Source organism: Panthera uncia, chromosome D1 (assembly GCF_023721935.1).
Source record: "Panthera uncia isolate 11264 chromosome D1, Puncia_PCG_1.0, whole genome shotgun sequence".
NCBI lineage: Eukaryota > Metazoa > Chordata > Mammalia > Carnivora > Felidae > Panthera > Panthera uncia.
Window position 1 is genome coordinate 39,913,887 of NC_064808.1, and position 20,614 is coordinate 39,934,500.

The 20,614-nt window shown below is 48.2% G+C and overlaps 2 protein-coding genes across 2 annotated transcripts in view; one reads left to right on the forward strand and one right to left on the reverse strand.

The window, feature by feature from the left end:
• LOC125913211 (L-lactate dehydrogenase A chain) overlaps positions 1 to 20,614 on the reverse strand; it is a 968,541-nt gene that overhangs the window by 766,463 nt on the left and 181,464 nt on the right. The gene's annotated exons all lie outside the window — the stretch shown is intronic.
• Positions 14,633 to 20,614, forward strand: part of ABCC8 (ATP binding cassette subfamily C member 8) — a 77,566-nt gene continuing 71,584 nt past the window's right edge. Inside the window, exons 1-2 of the mRNA XM_049618428.1 lie at positions 14,633 to 14,846; positions 16,039 to 16,180. Of these exons, the coding sequence (XP_049474385.1) occupies positions 14,699 to 14,846; positions 16,039 to 16,180 (290 nt within the window). The 5' untranslated portion in view covers positions 14,633 to 14,698. The remainder of the gene's footprint in view (positions 14,847 to 16,038; positions 16,181 to 20,614) is intronic.

The following is a 20,614-nucleotide window of genomic DNA, read 5'->3' on the forward strand; positions in this document are numbered from 1 at the left end:
AGGATACTGAGGCAGCAATACTTAAGTTACATGTTTGAGGTTAAATAGACAGTAAGTGGCAGAGCCAGGATGCAGACTAGGCTCCAGAAGTCCGTATCATTAACCATCATGCTATACTACCTGATGAGAAAGAAACCACACACAGAATGTGGTTTGGGGAGGATTAGGGAAAACTCCAGTCAGAAAATAATTCCTCTATGCTTCTTTCTTCTCTCTGCTTCGTGGTGTCCTTCACACTGCAGAATGAACCCGCCAAAACCTGGCTCTCCTTCAAACTCTCCACGGCTGTCCATGCTGTCCTCAGGACAAGGTCACACCCCTCTGCCTGGCATTCAAAGTCCTACATTACCTGACAACTTTTCCACTCTGGACGTTTGCTACTTGCTTCTTTCACTGCACTCTGGTTTCCAGGGCCGGTCACGTTCTATCACTTCTCTGCGTCTCTGCACATGTTCACTCTACCTTGTCCTCCTCGTGCCCAGGTGAACTTCTATGCATCCTCCAAAGCCCAGGTCAATTGTAAAAGGGGAACACTGGGCCTGGCATCGAATAAGAGCTCAGTCAGGGTGAGCTCCTCCTTCCTCCTGAGATGGACCGTTTGGGTTGTGACAGAAATCCAATTCAAGATGATCACATCAGTGAAAAATCTAAGAGTATTTGATGTCATGTCTGGCTGGATCAAGTGTTAAAGCAGTGACATCAGGAATCTGTTGGACCATCTGAAATTGTCTGGGATCTTCAGAGAAACACACACACGCATGAGACACATGAGAGAGAGATTTTAAGGAATTGGTGCACACAATTGTGGGGCTTGGCAAGTCCAAAATCTGCAGGGTAGGCCAGTAGGCTGGAGACCCAGGGAGGAGTTGATGGTGCAGCTCAAGTCCCAAGGCAGTCTGAAGGCAGAGTTCCGTCTTCCTTAGGGGATATCAGTCTTTTTTCTATTAAGGTTTTCAACTGATTAGATGAGGCCCACCCACATTATGGAGGATAATCTTCTTTACACAAAATCTACGAATTTAAGTTTACTTATTTATTTTGAGAGGAGGGAGGGGCACAGCGAGAGGAAAAAAGAGAATTCCAAGCAGGCTCAGAGCTGTCAGCGCAGAGCCTGACGTGGGGCTCGATCTCACGAATTGTGAGATCATGACCTGAGCAGAAGTCCAGAGTTGGGTGTTTGACTGAGCCACCCAAGCACCCCAAAATCCACAATTTAAATGTTAATTTCATCTAAAAAATTCCCATACAGCAACATCCAGATATATCTGACCAAATGTCTGGGTGCTGTGACCTAGCCAAGTTGACTCATAAAATTACCCATCATACCATTCCTTGTCTCTACCCTCCTCTGGTTTGCTTCATTCTCAGATGACCTCTTCCCATGTGATGTCAAGATGGCCCCCAGCATTCAAAACATATTCTATGGCTGGTACAACCTCAGTGGAAAAAGCACATTTAGCTAATAGTCTCCGCTCAATCCTGAGGTCTCATTCTGGTTAGCTTGACTTGGTGGTAAGGCCTTCTTCCCTAATTGGCCAGGCCTGAGTCACATGTCCACCCATGTAGCCCCACCAGCACCCCAGAGTCTGAGTGAAGGGAAAGAAGGGTTCCAAAAGGAAAATTAGATGGCTGTTCCAGAGGATAGGGAAATAGATCTGGGCAGGCACAAAGCGGAGTCCACTAAGGTCTCCCAAATCTCCCTCTCTCTTGCTCTTTTCCTCCTGTTCTTCCCTTATCTTCTCCCTGTGATCTATTCTAGGAGCAACTGTGGTTCAAGAGGCCAGAACCCTCCCATGGTATGTGGAACCCTCATTAACTCCCAGCTGCCGGGCTGGTTCCTCAGCCACCACCTGGGGACAAGAAATGGAGAAATGAAGGGTCTTCTGTGACCACAGAACTCCCAAGGGCTGAAAAACAGGGATTCCAACACTTGCTTCCCAATGTCCTGGGAAGTAAGAACTGTGTTATTTTATTTTATTTTTTATGTTTCTTTATTTTGAGAGAGAGAGAGAGAGAGAGCACACGTATGGGGGAGGAGCAGAGAGAGAAGAGGGAGAATTCCAAGCTGACTCCACACTATCAGCACAGAACTCTTGATGCAGGACACAATATCATGAACTGTAAAGATCATGACCCAAGCCAAACCGTGAGATTATGACCTGAGCCAAAATTAAGAGTCAGATGCTCAACCGACTGAGCCACCCAGGTGCCCCGAGAACTGTGTTATTTTAGCTTTACCTCCCTTTCTTCAATTATAAAAGAGATATAAATACTACCTGCTACGTACAATTATACAAATCAAAAGAAATATAGATAAGGTGCTTAGAACCAGTTCTTGGATCCCAAATTACATTAATTTTTTTTAAAAATCTGGCATAGATGCTGCAGAAGAGGAGCTTGGGGTTCATTTTACCCCTCAAGGATGGGGCTTCCCAAAGGTGGGCTCTTTGTTCCTTACTCTGCTTCTGTGCCCCCCCCCCAACAACTAGAGCAATTGGGAAGAACTATGGCCCCTCTTGAAATGTTAAGTGAAGAAAGCCCTCCATGCACCTTTCCTTTTTAGGTAAGCAGCACTTACTCCCCCAGAAGGCCACCAGCTGAGTGTGTGTGTGTGTGTGTGTGTGTGTGTGCAGGTTGGGTTTTTAATATGGATCTTTATTAATTTTATCCTGAGTGTGCACATGAGGTATGCTATAACAGAGACTGATTTCCTATCAATTACTTTATAGTAAATGACAAGTGTGTTGTGCCCCCCTCCCCCTTGGCTCCAGACCTTACCCCAGGGTGATGTGATGAAAATGAGATGCAAAAATCTCTACATGAGTGGTGGGGCATTCCATAGGCAAGGGATGGAAAACAAGGGATTTTCCCCATGTATAGACAGGAGAGAGGTAGCGATCCCGCTGCCCTCCAGAAAAAGGAGGGCAGAAAAACTTCATTTCTTTGAAAAGGGATGGAAAGGATCATGGATTCTCACCCTAGACTTTTATTTTTTTTTTCAATATATGAAATTTATTGTCAAATTGGTTTCCATACAACACCCAGTGCTCATCCCAAAAGGTGCCGTCCTCAATACCCATCACCCACCCTCCCCTTCCTCCCACACCCTATCAACCCTCAGTTTGTTCTGTTTTTAAGAGTCTCTTATGCTTTGGCTCTCTCCCACTCTAACCTCTTTTTTTTTTTTTCCTACCCCTCCCCCATGGGTTTCTGTTAAGTTTCTCAGGATCCACATAAGAGTGAAAACATATGGTATCTGTCTTTCTCTGTATGGCTTATTTCACTTAGCATCACACTCTCCAGTTCCATCCACGTTGCTACAAAGGGCCAGATTTCATTCTTTCTCATTGCCACGTAGTACTCCATTGTGTATATAAACCACAATTTCTTTATCCATTCATCAGTTGATGGATATTTAGGCTCTTTTCCATAATTTGGCTATTGTTGAGAGTGCTGCTATAAACATTGGGGTACAAGTGCCCTTAGGCATCATCTCACCCTAGACTTTTAGAAGGTACACACCTAGGGAGATAAAGCTCTAACCATCCTGGCACCTTAGGGGCTTACCTTAGGGACCTGGTCCTGGCTGTAACACTTTGGCCCTCTTGGGGAGATAAGAGAAGTTTTATTATCTTTTTTTTTTAACGTGGTAAAATACACAGAAGATGAGTTTACCGTCTTAGCCATTTTAAGTGCACGGTTGACTTATTCAGCACATTCACATTATTGTGCGACCATCATCACTACCCACTTCCAGAACTCCTTTTCTCCTGCAGACCCAAATCTCTGTGCCCATTAAACGATAACTCCCTGTTCTCTCTTCCCCTCAGCCCTTGGCAACCACAACCCTTTCTGCCTCTGAATTTGACTCTAGGTACTTCACCTAAGTGGAATCATGCAGTATTTGTCTTCTTGTGACTGGCTTATTTCACTTAGCATGATTTTCCCAAGGTGTTCCCACGTTGTAGCATGTTTCAGAATGTCCTTCCTTTATTCAGGCTGAATCATGCTCCATTGTGTGGATATACCATATTTTGCTTATCCATTCCTCTCTTGATGGATGCTTGAGTTGCTTCCACATTTGGCTGTTGTGAGTAACGTTGCTCCAAACATGGGTGTACAAATATCTCTTTGAGACTATGTTTTCAATTACGTTGGACACACACCCACAAGTGGAACTGCTGGGTACATCTGATTATCCTTTTGGATAAGAGCAATTATTTGGACAAATGGCTACAGATCTAATTCTCATGGTACATAAAGAGCAAAACGCTTCCAGGGAAAGTGAGAACAAAAGTTCCCTGCCTTTATAACTTATACATTTCTGAGTATCAGGAGGGTAGGGCATTTTGCAAGAGCACAGAAATCGAAGAAATTGTATTTCCCCACAGTCCACATGCTGGTCACAGGTGGGCAGGAAATGGAGGTTCTTGGCAAGCATCACAGGCAAGCGATGTAGGCAGTCACCCGAGAAGTAGAACTTCTCCTCTCTGCCTAGATGCTGCAGAGCTGACCACTCTGGCCACAGACTCTTCATCAGTCAAGGACAATCCTGAGAACAGCAAGTCAGCTCCGACTCTACTATTAGGGTCCCATCACTTATTTGACAGATATCATGGAACAAAATTCTAGCTGATGTGGCCCCAAACCCTCAGCATAGTCCAACAGACACCCCTGCAGCAGCCAGTTCCTAATTCGGTGTCCACAGATGGATTTAGGGAGAGTTTATGAACACCAGCATTTAAATCTCCTTTTCAAGAAGTGATCTAAAGCTTTTATCGTTTTCGAAAGTATCTGTGACCCAGAAGAGGCTAAATCCACTCTCATAAAAGGGTGCCAATGAAAACAAAAGCAAAAATCTTAATAACAAGGTCTTAGGAACTCCCGAAAGATTGAACAGCGAGCTCCTTTTGTGTAAGCCCTGTATTCACCACAACTAGTAAGGTGCCCAGCAACCTTAATGTGCTCAATAAAGACCCACCAACAAACGAATGTAGAATCTGTCAAAGACAAAGAAATGCACCTTAATGATGTAAGTCAATGAGAAAGTTGAATACAACTTACAGACATCAATTTTTCACCTGGCTGAGCAAGCACACAGCTGGTTCGTCCATGGGTAAACATTACCACTGATTGATTCTTTCGCTCATTCGTCCACTCATTCATTCATTTAGCAAATATTTATTGAGGTTGAGCACCTGCTCTGTGCCAGAACCAAAGCTACATGAGACAGTCTCAGCTCTCAAGCAGCCCCCAGCACAGTGGGGCAGGCAGAACCACAAATGAATCATCACAGTACTGGGTGGTAAAGGCAGTGACACAGACTGCACAAGGGGCTGGGAGACCCAAGGCAGGGACCTTTTAGTGGTTGAGCTTGGAGGAGGCTCAGGGAAGGCTTCACCAAGGGAGTGACATTTGAGCCCAGTGCTGAAAGCTGAGAAGCAGATAGTCAGTGGGTGAGGGAGCCTGTTTTTAGCCTCCATGGCCAGCGCTGGGCACACACAACAGGTCCTCCCTTACTATGGATTGTCAAATGAAGAGTGCCCATCTGTAGGGGAAAAGTCTATGCAGGGAGCTCTTGAGCTAAATTCCAGCACTAGCAACCCAGCCTCCATTATTTTCCATGACTCCTCTCAATATGCCCCCGCCCAGCAAGACTCACTGGTTTACTCACTGCATCTGGGAAGTCTTGTTCCAGCCCTCCCACCTTTACACACTGATATCCCTCCCCAACCAGAGTTACCCCTACTTCTTCACCCACATAAGCTGGATCATCCCTCAAGACCACCTTTTCCCCCAAAGCTTCCAAGAGTCTACCTCTCCAAGATCAGTCACCTTTTTTTTTTTTTTAATAAATGTGTTTATCTTGTTTTCCCAACCAGACTGGAGGCCCCTGAAGGCAGGGACAATCTGTTATTATTCTTTATCAGGAGACAGTGTAGTAGAGAGCAACAGTTCTCAAATATTACACACATCAGAATCACATGGAAGAGTCACTAAAATAGACTTCTAAACTCTACTTCCGGAGTTTCAGATATAGTCAATTTCTAACAAATTCCCAAGTGATGTGGTCCAGGAACCGCACACTCTGAGAACCACTGGTATGAGAAGCACATGGGTTCCACACCCAGCTGAACCCGGATTTCAATCTAGGCTATGCATCTCACTGGCTGTGTGAGTTAAGGCAAGTCTCTTAGCCTCTCTGGGCCTCACTTTCCTAAGGACACGATAATACTTTGCAGGGTTACAAAGGAACCCAGCTGGCACCCAATGGACACCTAATGAATGCCTGTTAATTGATTGGCTAATTACCTCAGTTACAAATCAAAGCATCCCTTTTTAAAAATGCTTTTTAAAGCCTAAGAGACTCTTAAAAACTGAGAACAAACTGAGGGTTGATGGGGGGTGGGAGGGAGGGGAGGGTGGGTGATAGGTATTGAGGAGGGCACCTTTTGGGATGAGCACTGGGTGTTGAATGGAAACCAATTTGACAATAAACTTCATATATTGAAAAATAAAAAATAAGGGGGGGAATAAAAATGCTTTTTAAGTTTATTTGTTTATTTTGAGAAGGGGGGAAGGGCAGAGAGGGAGGGAGAGGGAGAATCCCAAGCAAGCCCACACTGTCAAAGCAGAGCCTGAGATGGGGGTCAATCCCATGAACTGTGAGATCATGACGTGAGCCAAGATCAAGAGTCAGATGCCGGGGCGCCTGAGTGGCTCAGTCAGTTAAGCGTTTGACTTTGGCTCGGGTCATGATCTCATGGTTTGTGAGTTAGAACCCCACGTGGGGCTCTATGCTGACAGCTCAGAGCCTGGAGCCTGCTTCGGATTCTATATCTCCCTCTCTCCCTGACTCTCCCCCACTTGTTCTCTCTCTCTCTCTCTCTCTCTCTCTCTCTTTCTCAAAAGTAAATAAAATGTAAAAAAAAAGAGTCAGATACCTAACCAACTGAGCCACCCAGGTGCCCCCAAAGCACCCACTTTTGAGCCAGGTTATTTCTCCCAATTAGGGGAGCAAGCAACACCTCAACACTCTCCTCCCCAACTCTTTTCCATCAGGGCCTGACCAGCCGAAGAATTTGATTTGATTTCTCCACTTCCAGTGGAAAAGGTGATGCTTCTCTCCAAACCACTGGGCTCACTTTTTTTTAAACAAAACTTCTCTAGGCTCTGTCCTTTGCCCAAGCCCCAGATCACCCACATCATTAAATGAGTATCTTCTCAAGGACGCACGGACTATCCAGAAAGCTTAAAATTAAATATATTCACCATTTTAAGTTTTTAATACACTCATGTTAGCTAAAAGTAGATTTTGACTATGTGGGGCATGAGGGGAGTACTTCAGCAATGTTTCCTTCAAGCACGTAAATGTTAGGTAGTGGCTGTGTGTTTCTGTCTCTCTCATCCCTAACTCTCTCTCCCTCCTTTCCTCCCTCCTGTTCTGGTCTCTGCTTGCCTGAATGGAGAGGTCTTTCATCGCCCAAGCACCAGAGAGAAGGGTCTTCCTCCCTCCTCCCTGACAGAATCATAGCCTTAGGCATGACCCACACTTACTTCCATTTATGTGTAGAGATTCACCCGTGCACAAGGAAGTCAGCCATACACATTAAATATAGGCACATGCTCGGGGCGCCTGGGTGGCTTAGTCGTGGTCCGTGAGTTCGAGCCCCGCGTCGGGCTCTGGGCTGATGGCTCAGAGCCTGGAGCCTGCTTCCGATTCTGTGTCTCCCTCTCTCTCTGCCCTTCCCCCATTCATGCTCTGTCTCTCTCTGTCTCAAAAATAAATAAAAAACGTTAAAAAAATTAAAAAAAAAATATAGGCACATGCTCAAGCAGCCAAGTCTCAATAAGGACTGTGCGCTTGCTCTACAGACGCCACCGCCAGACAAGTCCCCACGCACCACCTTGCACCCCTTTCCAACTGGATAACTTCCAACACCCTTTTTTGCCTTCCTTGTTTACCCCACCCCCATCCCCAACTCACCCATTTCTAAGCAGGATGCTCCAAGTAGGAACTGGGTTCTGCTACCCAATTTGCTGGGGGTCCTGGGGCAAATGAGTTTTCCTCTCTGCCTTCTCACTTGAGTCATGACAAATATACCACCTGCCTTAAAGTGAGATAACAATCAAGCCAGATAATGCAGTAAAGGGCTTGGCACCTTGTTCCGGCCCATTTAAGTTTTAGGTAGGAAATCAATTACTAAAGAGCAGTAAGCATTGCAGCATTATTTACAATAGCAAAGACATGGAAACAACCTAAGTGTCCATCGATGTATGAATAAAGAAAATGTGGTACACACACACACACACACACACACACACACAATGGAATATCATTCAGCCATAAAAAGAAGGAAATCCTACCGTTTGTGACAACCTGGATGAAACTTGAGGGCTTCATGCTAAGTTAAATAAGTCAGAGAAAGACAAGTACTATATGATCTCACATGTGGAATCTGAAAAAGCTGAACTCGGGGTGCCTGGGTGGCTCAGTCAGTTAAGCTTGCCGCTTGGGCTATGGTCATGATCTCAGGGCAGTCCGTGAGTTCAAGCCCCACATTGGGCTCTGTGCTGATAGCTCAGAGCCTAGAGCCTGCTTCGGATTCTAGGCCTCCCTCTTTCTCTGCCCCTCCCCTGCTCGTGCTCCTTCTCTCTCTCTTTCTCTCTCCCCAAAATAAATAAATATTTAAAAATTATTTTAAAATTAAAAAAATTAAAAAGCTGAACTCATAGAAACAGAGAACACATTGGTGGTTACCAGAGGTAGGGGATGGGGAGTGACAGGTGGAGGAAGTGTGTAAAGGTGGTCAAAAGGCAAAAACTGTCCACTATAAGAAAAATTAGTTTTGCTTAGGGAATGTAATATATAGCATAATGACTACAGTTAACAATACTCTATTGTATATTTGAAAGTCGCTAAAAGAGTAGGTCCTAAAAATTCTCATACAAGGAAAATATTGTATGTGAGGTGATGGATGTTAACTATAACTATATAACAATATATACATAGTTGTACCTTATTTTGTACATCCTAAACATATACTGTGTTATATGTTAGTTATACCTCAAAAAAAAAACGGGGTAGGGGAGAAAGGGGGAAGACATCTTGGGATTTGGGGCAAGAAGCCCTCAGCTGGTCTGAAAATGGAAAAGCTTGCCATGAGGTCTAGTGTGTGCCAGGCTTTCTCACCCTCATGATCCACGAGGGAGGGATTATTCCTCCTGTCTTATAGTCGAGCATCAGGGAGGCAGACTTGCCTAAGCTCACAAGTCTGGTCAGGGGTGGAGCTGGGACCTGAACTTCCCCTCTGTTCAGTGGACAGGAGATGAGATGCCTCGAAGGGGAGGAGGAAGCTGAGACCAAGACAGTTTGTCCAGTGGCACCCACCTCACCTGACCTCAGCCCCAGCTCTGGCAGGGCCTCCAGGCCCAGGCAGCTGAGGCCTGCTGTGCCTGCCAGAGTGCACCTGTCAGGGGCCAGGCTGTGCCAGAGACAGGCATCCTTTTTGGTGGAGCCCAGATGGAGATTCTGCTGCAGTGTGGCCTCGGGTGAGGACAGAAGCAGGCCAGCACACCTCATGGGACCCCTGTGATCATTCCCATTGGTCACTAATAGAAGTTGTCTCCAAAGCAAATCACTGCAGGGTCATTTGTGTGCCCGCTTCACCCACAGAAAGAGGCCCCAGTCAGCAGGGGCCCTGGCACTCAAGTCCTCCCATCTGGAGGCAAAATGTGCAGATGGGCAGGTTTGAACAGAGAAAAGGCAAAATGTGCAGATGGGCAGGTTTCCCCAAAGGTCTGTTCTTTGGTGCCCACACTCCCTCCTCAGGAGATAAAGTCTCAGGAGCAGAAGAATCCTCAGTAGCCCCAGCACCCCTTTGGGAAGTGGTTAACAGCACAGTCTCTGAAGTCAAGCATGACTGTGTTTGAATCCTTTCTCTACCAATTCCCAGCTGTGTGATCTTGGGGAAAGGGCTTAACTCCTCTGACCCTCAGTTCTCTGCTAACAGTAACTACTAGGCAGTTACTCTGTGATGTAAAACAGGTAAAGTGTGTGACATGTACTAAGCACACCCAACAGATGTTGGTGAAGCAAAAAGGAGATAATCTTATTCTCTCTCTCTGTGCCGCTCTCCACCATCTGTCCAGAAAGGCAGCAGGTTTGAGGATGGTCAGCAGCTCAGGAAGGGAAATGAGGCATGCTTGAGAAACCCTGAGTGCGTACACAGGCTGAAAGCAAATGCTGAAATGCTCTGGAAAAAAATGAGGAGTGTGTTTTTTCAGAAAGGCTGTGTGGAAGAAAGGAAGAGGAGATATAAGATATACACAAGGGAGAAGACCTTTGGGGGTAGAGAAATGGTGGAATTTTACTAAGTTTCTTCTGGGAGGTATGGGAATCATGTCTTTCCACCTCCCCTGGAGAGTTTAGTAAAGCCTCCACTTCTAATCCATGCGATGGGGAGCTGGATATTTGGGGGGATGCAATGAGAGAATTAATGTGACCTCGAGGGGCCTCAAGGATATAGAGCAACCAGGCCATGAATGGAGTTGCCCTTCTGGGTTATATTATTATAGTGAGCATGATCCTGGACCGAAACTTCAGTGGGCGAGAACAAAAATGTTACTGAATTTCTACTTCAAGCCCCCACTCCAGCAGGGAAGTAGTTAACATGGGGCTTTCTTGACATTTCTTCCCACCTCCCTGCCTGGTTCTGTGGTGCCAAGAGACTTGGGGAGGCTCCATCTTGTTTCTGTAGCAAACACCCATGTAAGTACTGCTGAGGGTCCCCTGCATCCTTCAGGCTGGTGGCTGTGCCCTGGGGCAAGGGAAACTTTCTTCAAAATAGTCCTGGTATGGATTTTCTAGCACAATCTACACACAGCCTTTCCCTTGCTGGGTAGCTTTCCCCCCTACCCTGTCCTGCCCAGTATACACACATACACAGCAGGCAGGCAAAGAGGCTGGGCACAGGTTCCCGTTCTCAAGAACTCCCTCCCCTCCCCTCCTCTTGACAATAGGGCAGGATGGAGGTGAAAGGGGAAATGACTTTTCCCGCCCAGGTTCCAGCCCTGACATTTTGTCTATAATTCAATTCTTTCTTTTAGTGATTTTACAGTCTTCTAAGTTTCCCTGCAGACACAGGCTTTGAACACACCAATTGTCTGCTTTCTGCTCTATCTCAGCTTCACAGCCACCTGCCTAAAGGGGGGTGGGGTATGGAGGGGAGGGTGATGATATCTTCTCTACAGATACCCCTATTTTATTCTTACTTGTTGCATAGTATGGATGATAGCATAATTTTTGTTTTTGTTTGTCTTTAACCAGCTCACTGTGGATTGGGATTATTGAAATGGTTAATTTCTTGAAATATCCCCCCATTCTATTATGTCACCATTATTTACCTGATGACCCCCACTGCCATGGTCACTGACACACCTGGTCAGCCAGATAGAGACAAGGAACTAAAGCCTGAACAACATCAGGGCTGGAAGGGACCTTTCTGAAGGTGTGCACCAACCCTTTCCTGGCACAAAGGAGGGGAGGGGCCCTGCTTGCGGTCACACTTACCCAGTACACCAGTGGGCACAAGAATCCAGGTTTCTGAAATCCATCCCAGGTTTTCCATTTTGCCAGAAGGAAGGCTGAGAATTCTCAAAGGGGAATACCCTTGCTGGTAGCAAGCTTTTGGTGCCTGCCCTTCTTCTAGTCCCCCTCCCCCCATTCAGAAGCCTGCTACCTTGTTGGAAGTGGGAAAGCAGGAGACCCAGTGCCTCCTCATAGAGACATGTGTAGCTCTGTGTCTCCTTCTGTTGTAGAAATAAATGGTTTCATGTCACACAGGCTGTTCCACATATATGCCTGGGACATCTTTCCATGTCAGAATATATATCCCTACTTTAGTCTCTGGACTGTCTCAGTATTCCACAGTATGGATAATACTATGTTTTTTGTTTGGTTTGTTTTAACCAGCCCTCTATTGATGAACATTTTACTTGTTTCCAAAATTATAATACATACTACAGCAGAAGTCCTTCCATGCCTCCTTGTGCACCTGACTTTTGGAAAGTGACTTTCCAAAGTAACTCTAGCACCTACTTGGTGGGCAGTGCGATGAGCATCCTCTCTATACAGCTAGGTGTAGGAGGGTGGGAATTTGGTCACAGTCTCACAGCAGGCTTGTTCTAGAGATGGCAAATGTGGGGCCTTCTTCAGTCCCCAGACCTAACACCTTTAGTCCCAGCTGATGATCCCTTAAGTCCTTTACACTTGGGTCCAGCTTGGATTGCACTGGGCCTTCTGTTTATTTCAAATGGCCGGAAGACCAAAGCGTGTGGGTTGTGCCAAGCACTGCATGCTGAATGTCAAGGAAGAGAAAGACTACTAGATAACCTTCACTGACTGAGGGAGTCCCATGGGTGGGCCCCTAGAGGATGAAGTAGGCTGGACTATCTTCCTGGTTTACAAAGCATATTTATGCCCATGATCTCATTTTACTCCTCTGGAGTCTGTATTATTATCTTCCTCATTTAGAAAGGAGAAAAATGATGCACAGAATAATAACTTGTCCAACATCACACAAACGAGTAGTAGCAGAGCCAGGACTGGGGACTTGTTCTTTAAAAATTCATATATTATCACCGCTAAAAGGAAAAATAGCGTTCCTGAAAGTGTGAAAAACTGAAATTGCAACTACAAAAATAAAATGGCGACTTTCAAATAGAAAGTTTGAAGAAAAAAAAAAACTTGGAACAACAACAAAAAAGCTTTGAAAAAAAAATCTTGTTAGGTGACCATGGGCACATCATCTCATCTCTCTGAACCTTCGTTGTCCTGTTTTCACAGAAAGAGAATGGTAGTAACAATAACACTAAGCACGGGAATGGGAGCTAATATATACTTCACTCTGCTCTAATGCAACAGTCGTTTCCAGGTCTGAGCTTCCCCTGCAGACTTGCATTCAAACATACATATTTAATATGGCTCTAATAATATAATAAATCTTATAATCCTATGATAACACACGATTTTGTCTCCTAGTTTTTCACGTGACGTCATAAGTTTTTCCCACAGCCTCAGCAATCCCCTTTTCAGTGGCTATTATCCCCTGGATTAATTAATTCCTGCTGCTGGTGCCAGACAATTTACTGCCACCAAGTTTTCACTATTTTGGCGGATACTGGAGGAAATCTCTTTCGGATTCAGAGAAGTTCCAGGAAGTCAGAGACTGAGGTTTTCGGACCCTAAGCTCCTGCCCTCCCCAGGCTGTTCACCCAACCCCACCGGCCCTCTGCCAGGGTGCCTGCTCCTGCCCTCACCTCTTCCAGAGCCTGAGGCAGAGCTGAGGCCTTGCCTGACAGCATCCTATAAAGACTCAAAGCAGCAGCCTCAGAGCAGGCGCAGAGAAGCTTCTAGGGAAAAGGCCTGGAAAGAGCTTCCCTTGGTGTCCCCCACCCCCTCCTGAGAACTGTGTATTTATGCCCCATACCTCTAACTCAGAGAATTCTTTTAAAATTCAACCTAAAATCCCATTTTCCCTTCTTTCTTCTTACTACATAAACTTTTTTTTGGTCAGGGACCTGTGGGAATTTCTCCAGAAGTGTGAGAATGCATTGCATTGTCTTTTCAATTCCCCCAGGTCCTTTAACTCATCAAGCCTGTTGGTACCAGGTTAAGAATACATCCCAGTTGGAGGGGGCTGGGGGAGGCATTCTCTCTTTCCACCCGTCCTGGCTGCCTCCCACTGTTTTCACTGGGCTTAATTTCATAAGTGCCCCTTTTTCAGTCTTGAGCAGGTACCTATTCACCTGAATTCACTGGAATGTTCTAATGTATTAGAGGCATGCCTGACAGAGATGGGTGGGGGGCGAAAGAAGGGATCTGAGGAGCTGCGTTCAAGTTATGGTTCCTTAACTTTTTGGCAGTGAGACCTTGGCTCAACCATGTAACCTCCCTGAGCCTCTACTGCCTCATCAGGAAAATAGGAAAAATTATAACCTGTACTTAGCCAGAGTGTTGAGAGATCTCGTTTGCGAAAGCGCTGGATACATTGTAAAGCACCTAGGAGCGCACGGCACCTGGAACCACTTTTGAAAAATATTTGAAGTGTTCCCCAAATCTTCCCTGCTTTTCTTATCTTTTTGGGGTGAGGGCTTGCTCCACTCTGCCCCCACCAGGACCCTCTGATCTAACGACACCCACCCTCGCCAAGCCCAGGTGAACGCACATCTCAGCCCAGGGGCAGTGAGCTCGCACTTCAGGCCCGAAAGCGCGCACTCAGCACCCACTCGGATCTTCCTCCTTTGTGCACCCCGCATCCCTCCCACCTAGATTCGAGCGTGCCCACCCACCCAGCCTGCTTCCCCCCTCTCCTGCAGCGCACGCGTGGAGCGGGGCACTCAAAGCGTCCCCAGTACATCTGGGCGCGCAGGCCACCACAGCTGGAACGCCCGGCCGCTCAGGCTCCTGGCCGCCCCCCCGGCCCCGCAGGTAGTGGCGCGAGGCGGGGTGGGGGGGAGCGGGAGCGCCGGCGGGGCGGGGCCCGCGGGGGTGGGGCGGGGGCCTGACTGCCGGGTCGGACCGCCGAGCCGCGAGGGACAGAGGCGCGGGAGGCGCGTGGAGCCAGCCGCAGCCGGAGCCGGTGCCGGAGCCGGAGCCGGAGCCCCAGACCGCGCCCGCGCCCGCGCCCGCGCCGCCATGCCCTTGGCCTTCTGCGGCAGCGAGAACCACTCGGCCGCCTACCGGGTGGACCAGGGCGTCCTCAACAACGGTTGCTTCGTGGACGCGCTCAACGTGGTGCCTCATGTCTTCCTGCTCTTCATCACTTTCCCCATCCTCTTCATCGGTGAGCGCGCGGGGAGCGGCGGAGGAGGGGAGGGCACAGGCGGGGAGGGAGGAGGAGGCGCCGCCGCGCACCACACGGCTCCCTTTCCCCCCTCGGGCCCCGCGACCGACCGGCAGTCGCCTCCCTCCCGGGGTCCCCTGCTCTGTGTTGTATCCCGCGGTCCCCGCACTCGCCGGCCCTGCCATCCCCTCCCTCCCTGAGGTGCACCAAACACAGGACGCTCGTGACTCAGGGGACCCCCCAAGTTTTCCACCGCAGAGCCGAAGCTGAAATGGAGAACAGGAAAAGCAGTGTGGGCGCTGGAATGTTTGGGAGGGGTTCGGGCTGTACCCCCAGTAGAACAGTGTAGGGAGACAGGGCACCCCTCCTCCGAGGTACTCTCCCGGTCAGCCGATGCTGGGCCCAGGGAGAAGGGCAGCCTGGCCTCGGGAGCCGGAATGGAGGCCCTGTGAGCCCCTGTGTGTTTTGGGGCTGCGCCAGACAGTGATCAGTAGCCTCTGCAGGTCCCTGGGGGTCCCACGCGCCCTTAGCGAGGAGAGGCAGGAGCTAGGGACGTGGGTCCTCTTGTCTGCTACTCCATCTGGACCAGCGTCACCGCTTGAAAGCCCTCTGCAAAGTTGGGCACCACTGTTAGGACCATCCTGCATGCCTTTTCACTGTGGTCCTCTTTGTCTCTCTTCAGAACCTTGAATTGTCCAAGCTGGCTAGAGCTTTGTCAACTCACAGGGTGTTCCCCCCCCCCCCCCCACCCCCTGCATCTGCAAAACTTGTTAATTCACTCTAATGTTTTTAAAGGGCAAATTTTAAAATTCATATACAGCTTTTGGGAAGAAAGGAAAGATTGTCACAAAATTAAGAAAGGAAGAATGTGGCAGAGGCAGAGTTGCTAGTTATTGACAATCAGAAATAAGGAAGAAGCATATGTTCTCAAACAAATGGTTTATTTACATGATTATTTGTCATACAAGAGGTTAGTATATAAAATGAGTTCCTGCATAGGAGGGCCTGCATGGGTCCAGGCTTCACGCTTGGACACTTAGGTCACTGGTACCAGACTCGGGCATTCTCATGCACAGGTGTACAGATGGTTACACTCCCCACTGTGGACTCAATACCCAATCACTCGCCTGGGGTTCATGCACCCTCTTCCTGGTGAGCCAGGCTTCCCACCTCTCCATGGCTCTCCTTGCAGGATGGGGCAGTCAAAGCTCCAAGGTACACATCCACCACAGCACATGGCTCCACTTCCCTGGGCACAACCTGCGCTGGATCCTGACCTTCATGCTGCTCTTCGTCCTGGTGTGTGAAATCGCAGAGGGCATCCTATCTGATGGGTGAGTACTCAGGAGAGTGGATCTGTCCTGAGGTGCTTCCCAGAAGGCCAGAGGAGACCCCAGCTCACCTGTATTCCATGAGACAGTAGCATTTGCTAATAAATCCAGCAACCATTTATCCAACATGTCCTGTTGGCTCTCTGTGCCAGATACTGGACACAAGTGAGACCCAGGCCCTGGCCACAGGGTAGAGGGAACATGGATCTGCATGCCAAGACCTGGGGAAATAATCCTAGAGTCTATTAGAATGCCCCAACGCCTGTGGAAGATGCCCTGCCTCTTCCTCAAGCTGCTAGAGTTCCCTTCTTGGGAAGAATAAAAATCACTCTTGCTTAAGACCTTCCCTTGGTTCCCAGTTGTTTCCAGGTGCTCAGCCTAGTATCTGGGGTCCTCGCAGTCAGCACCCCCCACCGTCTCTAACCTCATTCCCAAGGCCTCCCCTCACCCACCTTTCCTCTGGGCCTCACAGAACACCCCTTACCCCTGTCACAGCACAGATCATACCATATTTTAAGTTTCTGTCTATTTGCAAAACTGTCTCCCCCTGAGTGAGAAAGTCTTCAGAGTTGGGTTTTATCCATCTTTATAGTCACAGCACAAGGCACGTGACAAAGCCACATAGATATTTATTGACTCCTTAAGAGAAGAAATGAAATAATGGTACAAGTAAGAACTCTGGGAGGAGAGAGGAAGGCAGGACTGGGCAAGCTTCGTGACTGAGGGGCTCCTGAGCTGAGTCTGGAGGTACGACAAGGTCTGACAGCAGAGGAGTTCCGGAGAGGGAGGGCCAGTGAGTCAGGAGGGAGGGGGAATAAAGGCACTGGAAGGAAAGCAGGTTGGGGTGAGAGTAGTACTTGGGGGCTGGAGCATGAAACACAAGCAGGGGAGTGATGGATGCTGGGGCTTGGAAATCAGGGTGGGGGCCTCTCCAGGAGGGCTTGGAATGCTAGGCCGTGTCTGGGTTGGGTTTTGTCAGCAGTTTGGACCAGAAGAGACACATGGTCAGCACAGCATTTTGGGGTGAGGACCCTGGGAGGTGTCCAGGGCAGCCTGGAGGCAGGGAGAGGCTGGAGGTAGAAACAGCACCTAGGAGGTGATTACAGTAGTCTAGGTGAGAGATGACAGTGCCAGAAATGGTGTGTCAGCAGCGGGGGTGCAGAAGGAGGAGATGAAGCAGCCATCTCATGGAGGAAGGCTGAGCGACTGCCTGGGTGAGGGGGTGGTGGAGGGTGGAGGGCATGTGGCTAAAATATCAGAAGTCCAACCACTCTGAGCTGGAATCAGACCATGCCCAGATTCCACTCCTGCCAGCCAGCAGCAGGGGGATGGGATCCCCCAGCCCATACACACTACCTCACTGTCCCACCCCCAGTGTCCCTGCATGCTGGCTCCAGCAGAAGTCTCTGGGACAACTGCTTGCCTTGGGGCTCCTCCCGGTTGTCAGAGTCCCTCAGATGAGCAAGAAGACCGCAATGCTTGCTGCCACATAACTAGCAGGTGACAAGTCCACCTCCCATCCCCCATCCAGATACCCCTTCCAAAGCAGCACAAATGTTCAAAAGGGGAAGGATGCTTTGTGAGCCCCCAGGTCAGAAATTCTCACTGGGTTATAATCAGTGTAGTGGCAGAGAGGAAAACACCCTGCCTGTGGAGGAGGTAGACCTGGGTCATCGGCTGGTGCTTCTGCTGCGTATCAGCTACAGGACTTCAGAGCAGTCACTCAGCCTTTCTGGGCCTCACTTTCTCTACCTGTGAAATGAGCATAATAATCCCTGCCTTGCCTGCTTCACAGGGCCATGGAGGATGAAATTAGAGTACAGACAGGGTGCAGAAATGGAATAGTGGAGCCCTGGGCAGATAGTACATCTCCCAGAATGAGGGAGACCAGAATGAACCAGGTCAGGGACTCCCTCCTGCCCACTGCCAGCAGCCCCTCCTGTGTGGGGCTGCATCTGTATCCCCTACCTCCCCAGCTCAGTGCAAACTGCCATTTCCTCCCCAGGAGGCAGGCTGGCTCCTGAACTGGACACTTGCCACCTGGTCTTTGCTGGCCTCCATCTGTGGGCCCATACCCCTGGGCAGGCAAGCATGAAGAAAGGACATAGGAAGGGAGCAGACAAGAGGAGAGGCCACAGATCCTGCCCTCTGGGACCCCCAGTCCACCCTGGCCTGGGTTTGCAGACCTACCTGGGAGTCTAGGGGCAGGGGGCAGTGGAGGCTAGTTAAAGCAGTAGTCTTCAAACTCTGGCTTAGTTTAGGGTAAGCCGCATTTAGTGATTAATTAAGGCATCTTAAACCTATAGGGCTTCCTCTCTTCCTTTGGGTTTTGTTTTTGTGTGGAGCTCTGAATTTAGAACACCAAAAGCAGTACAAGTCAGGGAGGAAATACTTTTTTTAGCAATATAACTAGAATGTTTTCCTAGATCACGATACACTGGAAAAAACCCATATATAAAAAACTTTTACCTAATTTCTAACCTAATTCAGTGTATATTATTCAGGAAAGCAGCCAAAGTCTGTTTTGTTCAGTTATGTCATGAAATATTTATTTCAGTTATGGTTAATCTTCATCTTATTTACTTATATCAAATGTTTATCATTTCTACCTCCTATTGCAAAAATGAATTTATTTAAACTTATGATATAACATTTAACTTAAAAATGTGTGGAGTATAAGTTTTTTCAAAAACTTATTTCAAGGAGTACAAAGGCAGGAGTTTTGAAGACCCCTGAACAGGGTGTTGGCTGCTCCCAGTGACCCCATTAGTGACTGCCCTGTACCTCCTGTATAAGTCTTTTGCTGAGAATATCCACTAAGGTTTAAAAAGTATCAACATTTATGGTCTCATTTATTAAGAAATCTGGAGGCCACCTCTCTAGTTGGTTTGGTGACTTAGTGATGTCATCAGAGACCCAGACTCTTCCCATCTTTCTACTTTATCCTCTGTGTGTCTACCGAATCTTTCCCCATGGTCACAAGATGGCTGCCAAGCTCCGGATATCACTTAGGAAGGCAAGGGCACGGGTGCCTGGGTGGCTCAGTCGGTTGAGTGGCTGACTTCAGCTCAGGTCATGATCTTGCAATCTGAGTTTGAGCCCAGCGACAGGCTCTGTGCTGACAGCTCAGAGCCTGGAGCCTGCTTCAGATTCTGTGTCTCGCTCTCTCTCTGCCCCTCCCCTGCACGTGCTCTGTCTCTCTCTGTCTCAAAAATAAATAAAACATTTAAAAAAATTAAGAAAAAAAAAAAGGAAGGCAAAGGCAAAGGGGACATGCTCTCATATGTCTCTTCCTTATGCATGATATCTTCCTCTGCAGACTTTCCTTTGCATCTCATTGGCCAGCATTGGGTTATATGGCCACCCTTAGACCAATCACTGGCAAAGGGATGTGGAATTGCATGGCTGCTTGAACCAATCACCATCCATTCCCTAGGGCTGGGCCCACTGCTGCTAGAACAAACTTGTGGTTCTTTTAGCAAAGCAGGAGGAGAACATGTTATTTGATAAACAGCCCATACTGCCTCTACACCCTATACACTAGTCTTACCAGACTACTTAGGGCCCCCTCATGGCTCTCCTCATGTCCTCCCTCCTTCTCTGTTGAACTCTAGTTCCCCCTTCAAAGTCCAGCCTGGTGCCACCTCCTCTGTGAAGTTCTCCTTGGTTGTCCACCTACTCTTGCGCTCTCAACCTTCAGTCCATCTGCAATATCACTTCCCTAGACTGCCTAGACAGGAGGTTAGCTCCAAGCGTGGTTGCCCTCTCCCCACTGTCAGCTTCTTGAGGGCAGGGATGCTTGGCATGCTGGGCAGAAGGAGCAATGCAAGCAAGAGCAGCACCGAGGTGGGAAGTTGGAGGGGGCCTTCTGGAGATGGGGGGGGGGGGGGGTCTCAAAATGGCCTCAGCAGAAATAACGGGCTGAGCAGTGCTGAAAAAGTGGCTTGAGGCCATATCACCTGGACCTTTGGTGCCAGGCTGAGCAGTGTGGGTTTTGCTTTCTGTAGGAGGGAGCTGTGGAAGGGCACAGTTAGGCCAATTAAGTAATGAGCTTCCTCACCAGTCATGGGGAAGTGTGAAATCTGAGAGAGCTCTGGCTCCCTACAGGTCTTGTCACCAGACCAGAGTCCACCCACCACAGAGACCTCCGTGAGTTACAGTGGGGAGGGGATGAGCTGGTATTGGCCTCCATCACCATCCCAAGGGAAGAAACCAAAACTGTGACCTCTTAGCCTCTCTATGCCTCAACTGTAAAATGAGACTAAGAGTACAGACTTCATGGGATTTCCTGAAGATTAAATGAATTCATATACATCACGTGCTTAGAACAGTGCCTGGCACAGGGTAAATGCTCAATAAATGTTGACTATCAGTGCTGTCATTGCACCACCTGGGGCTGGGTCCAATGCTGATTTATGCTGTTCATGCTAAGTGGGG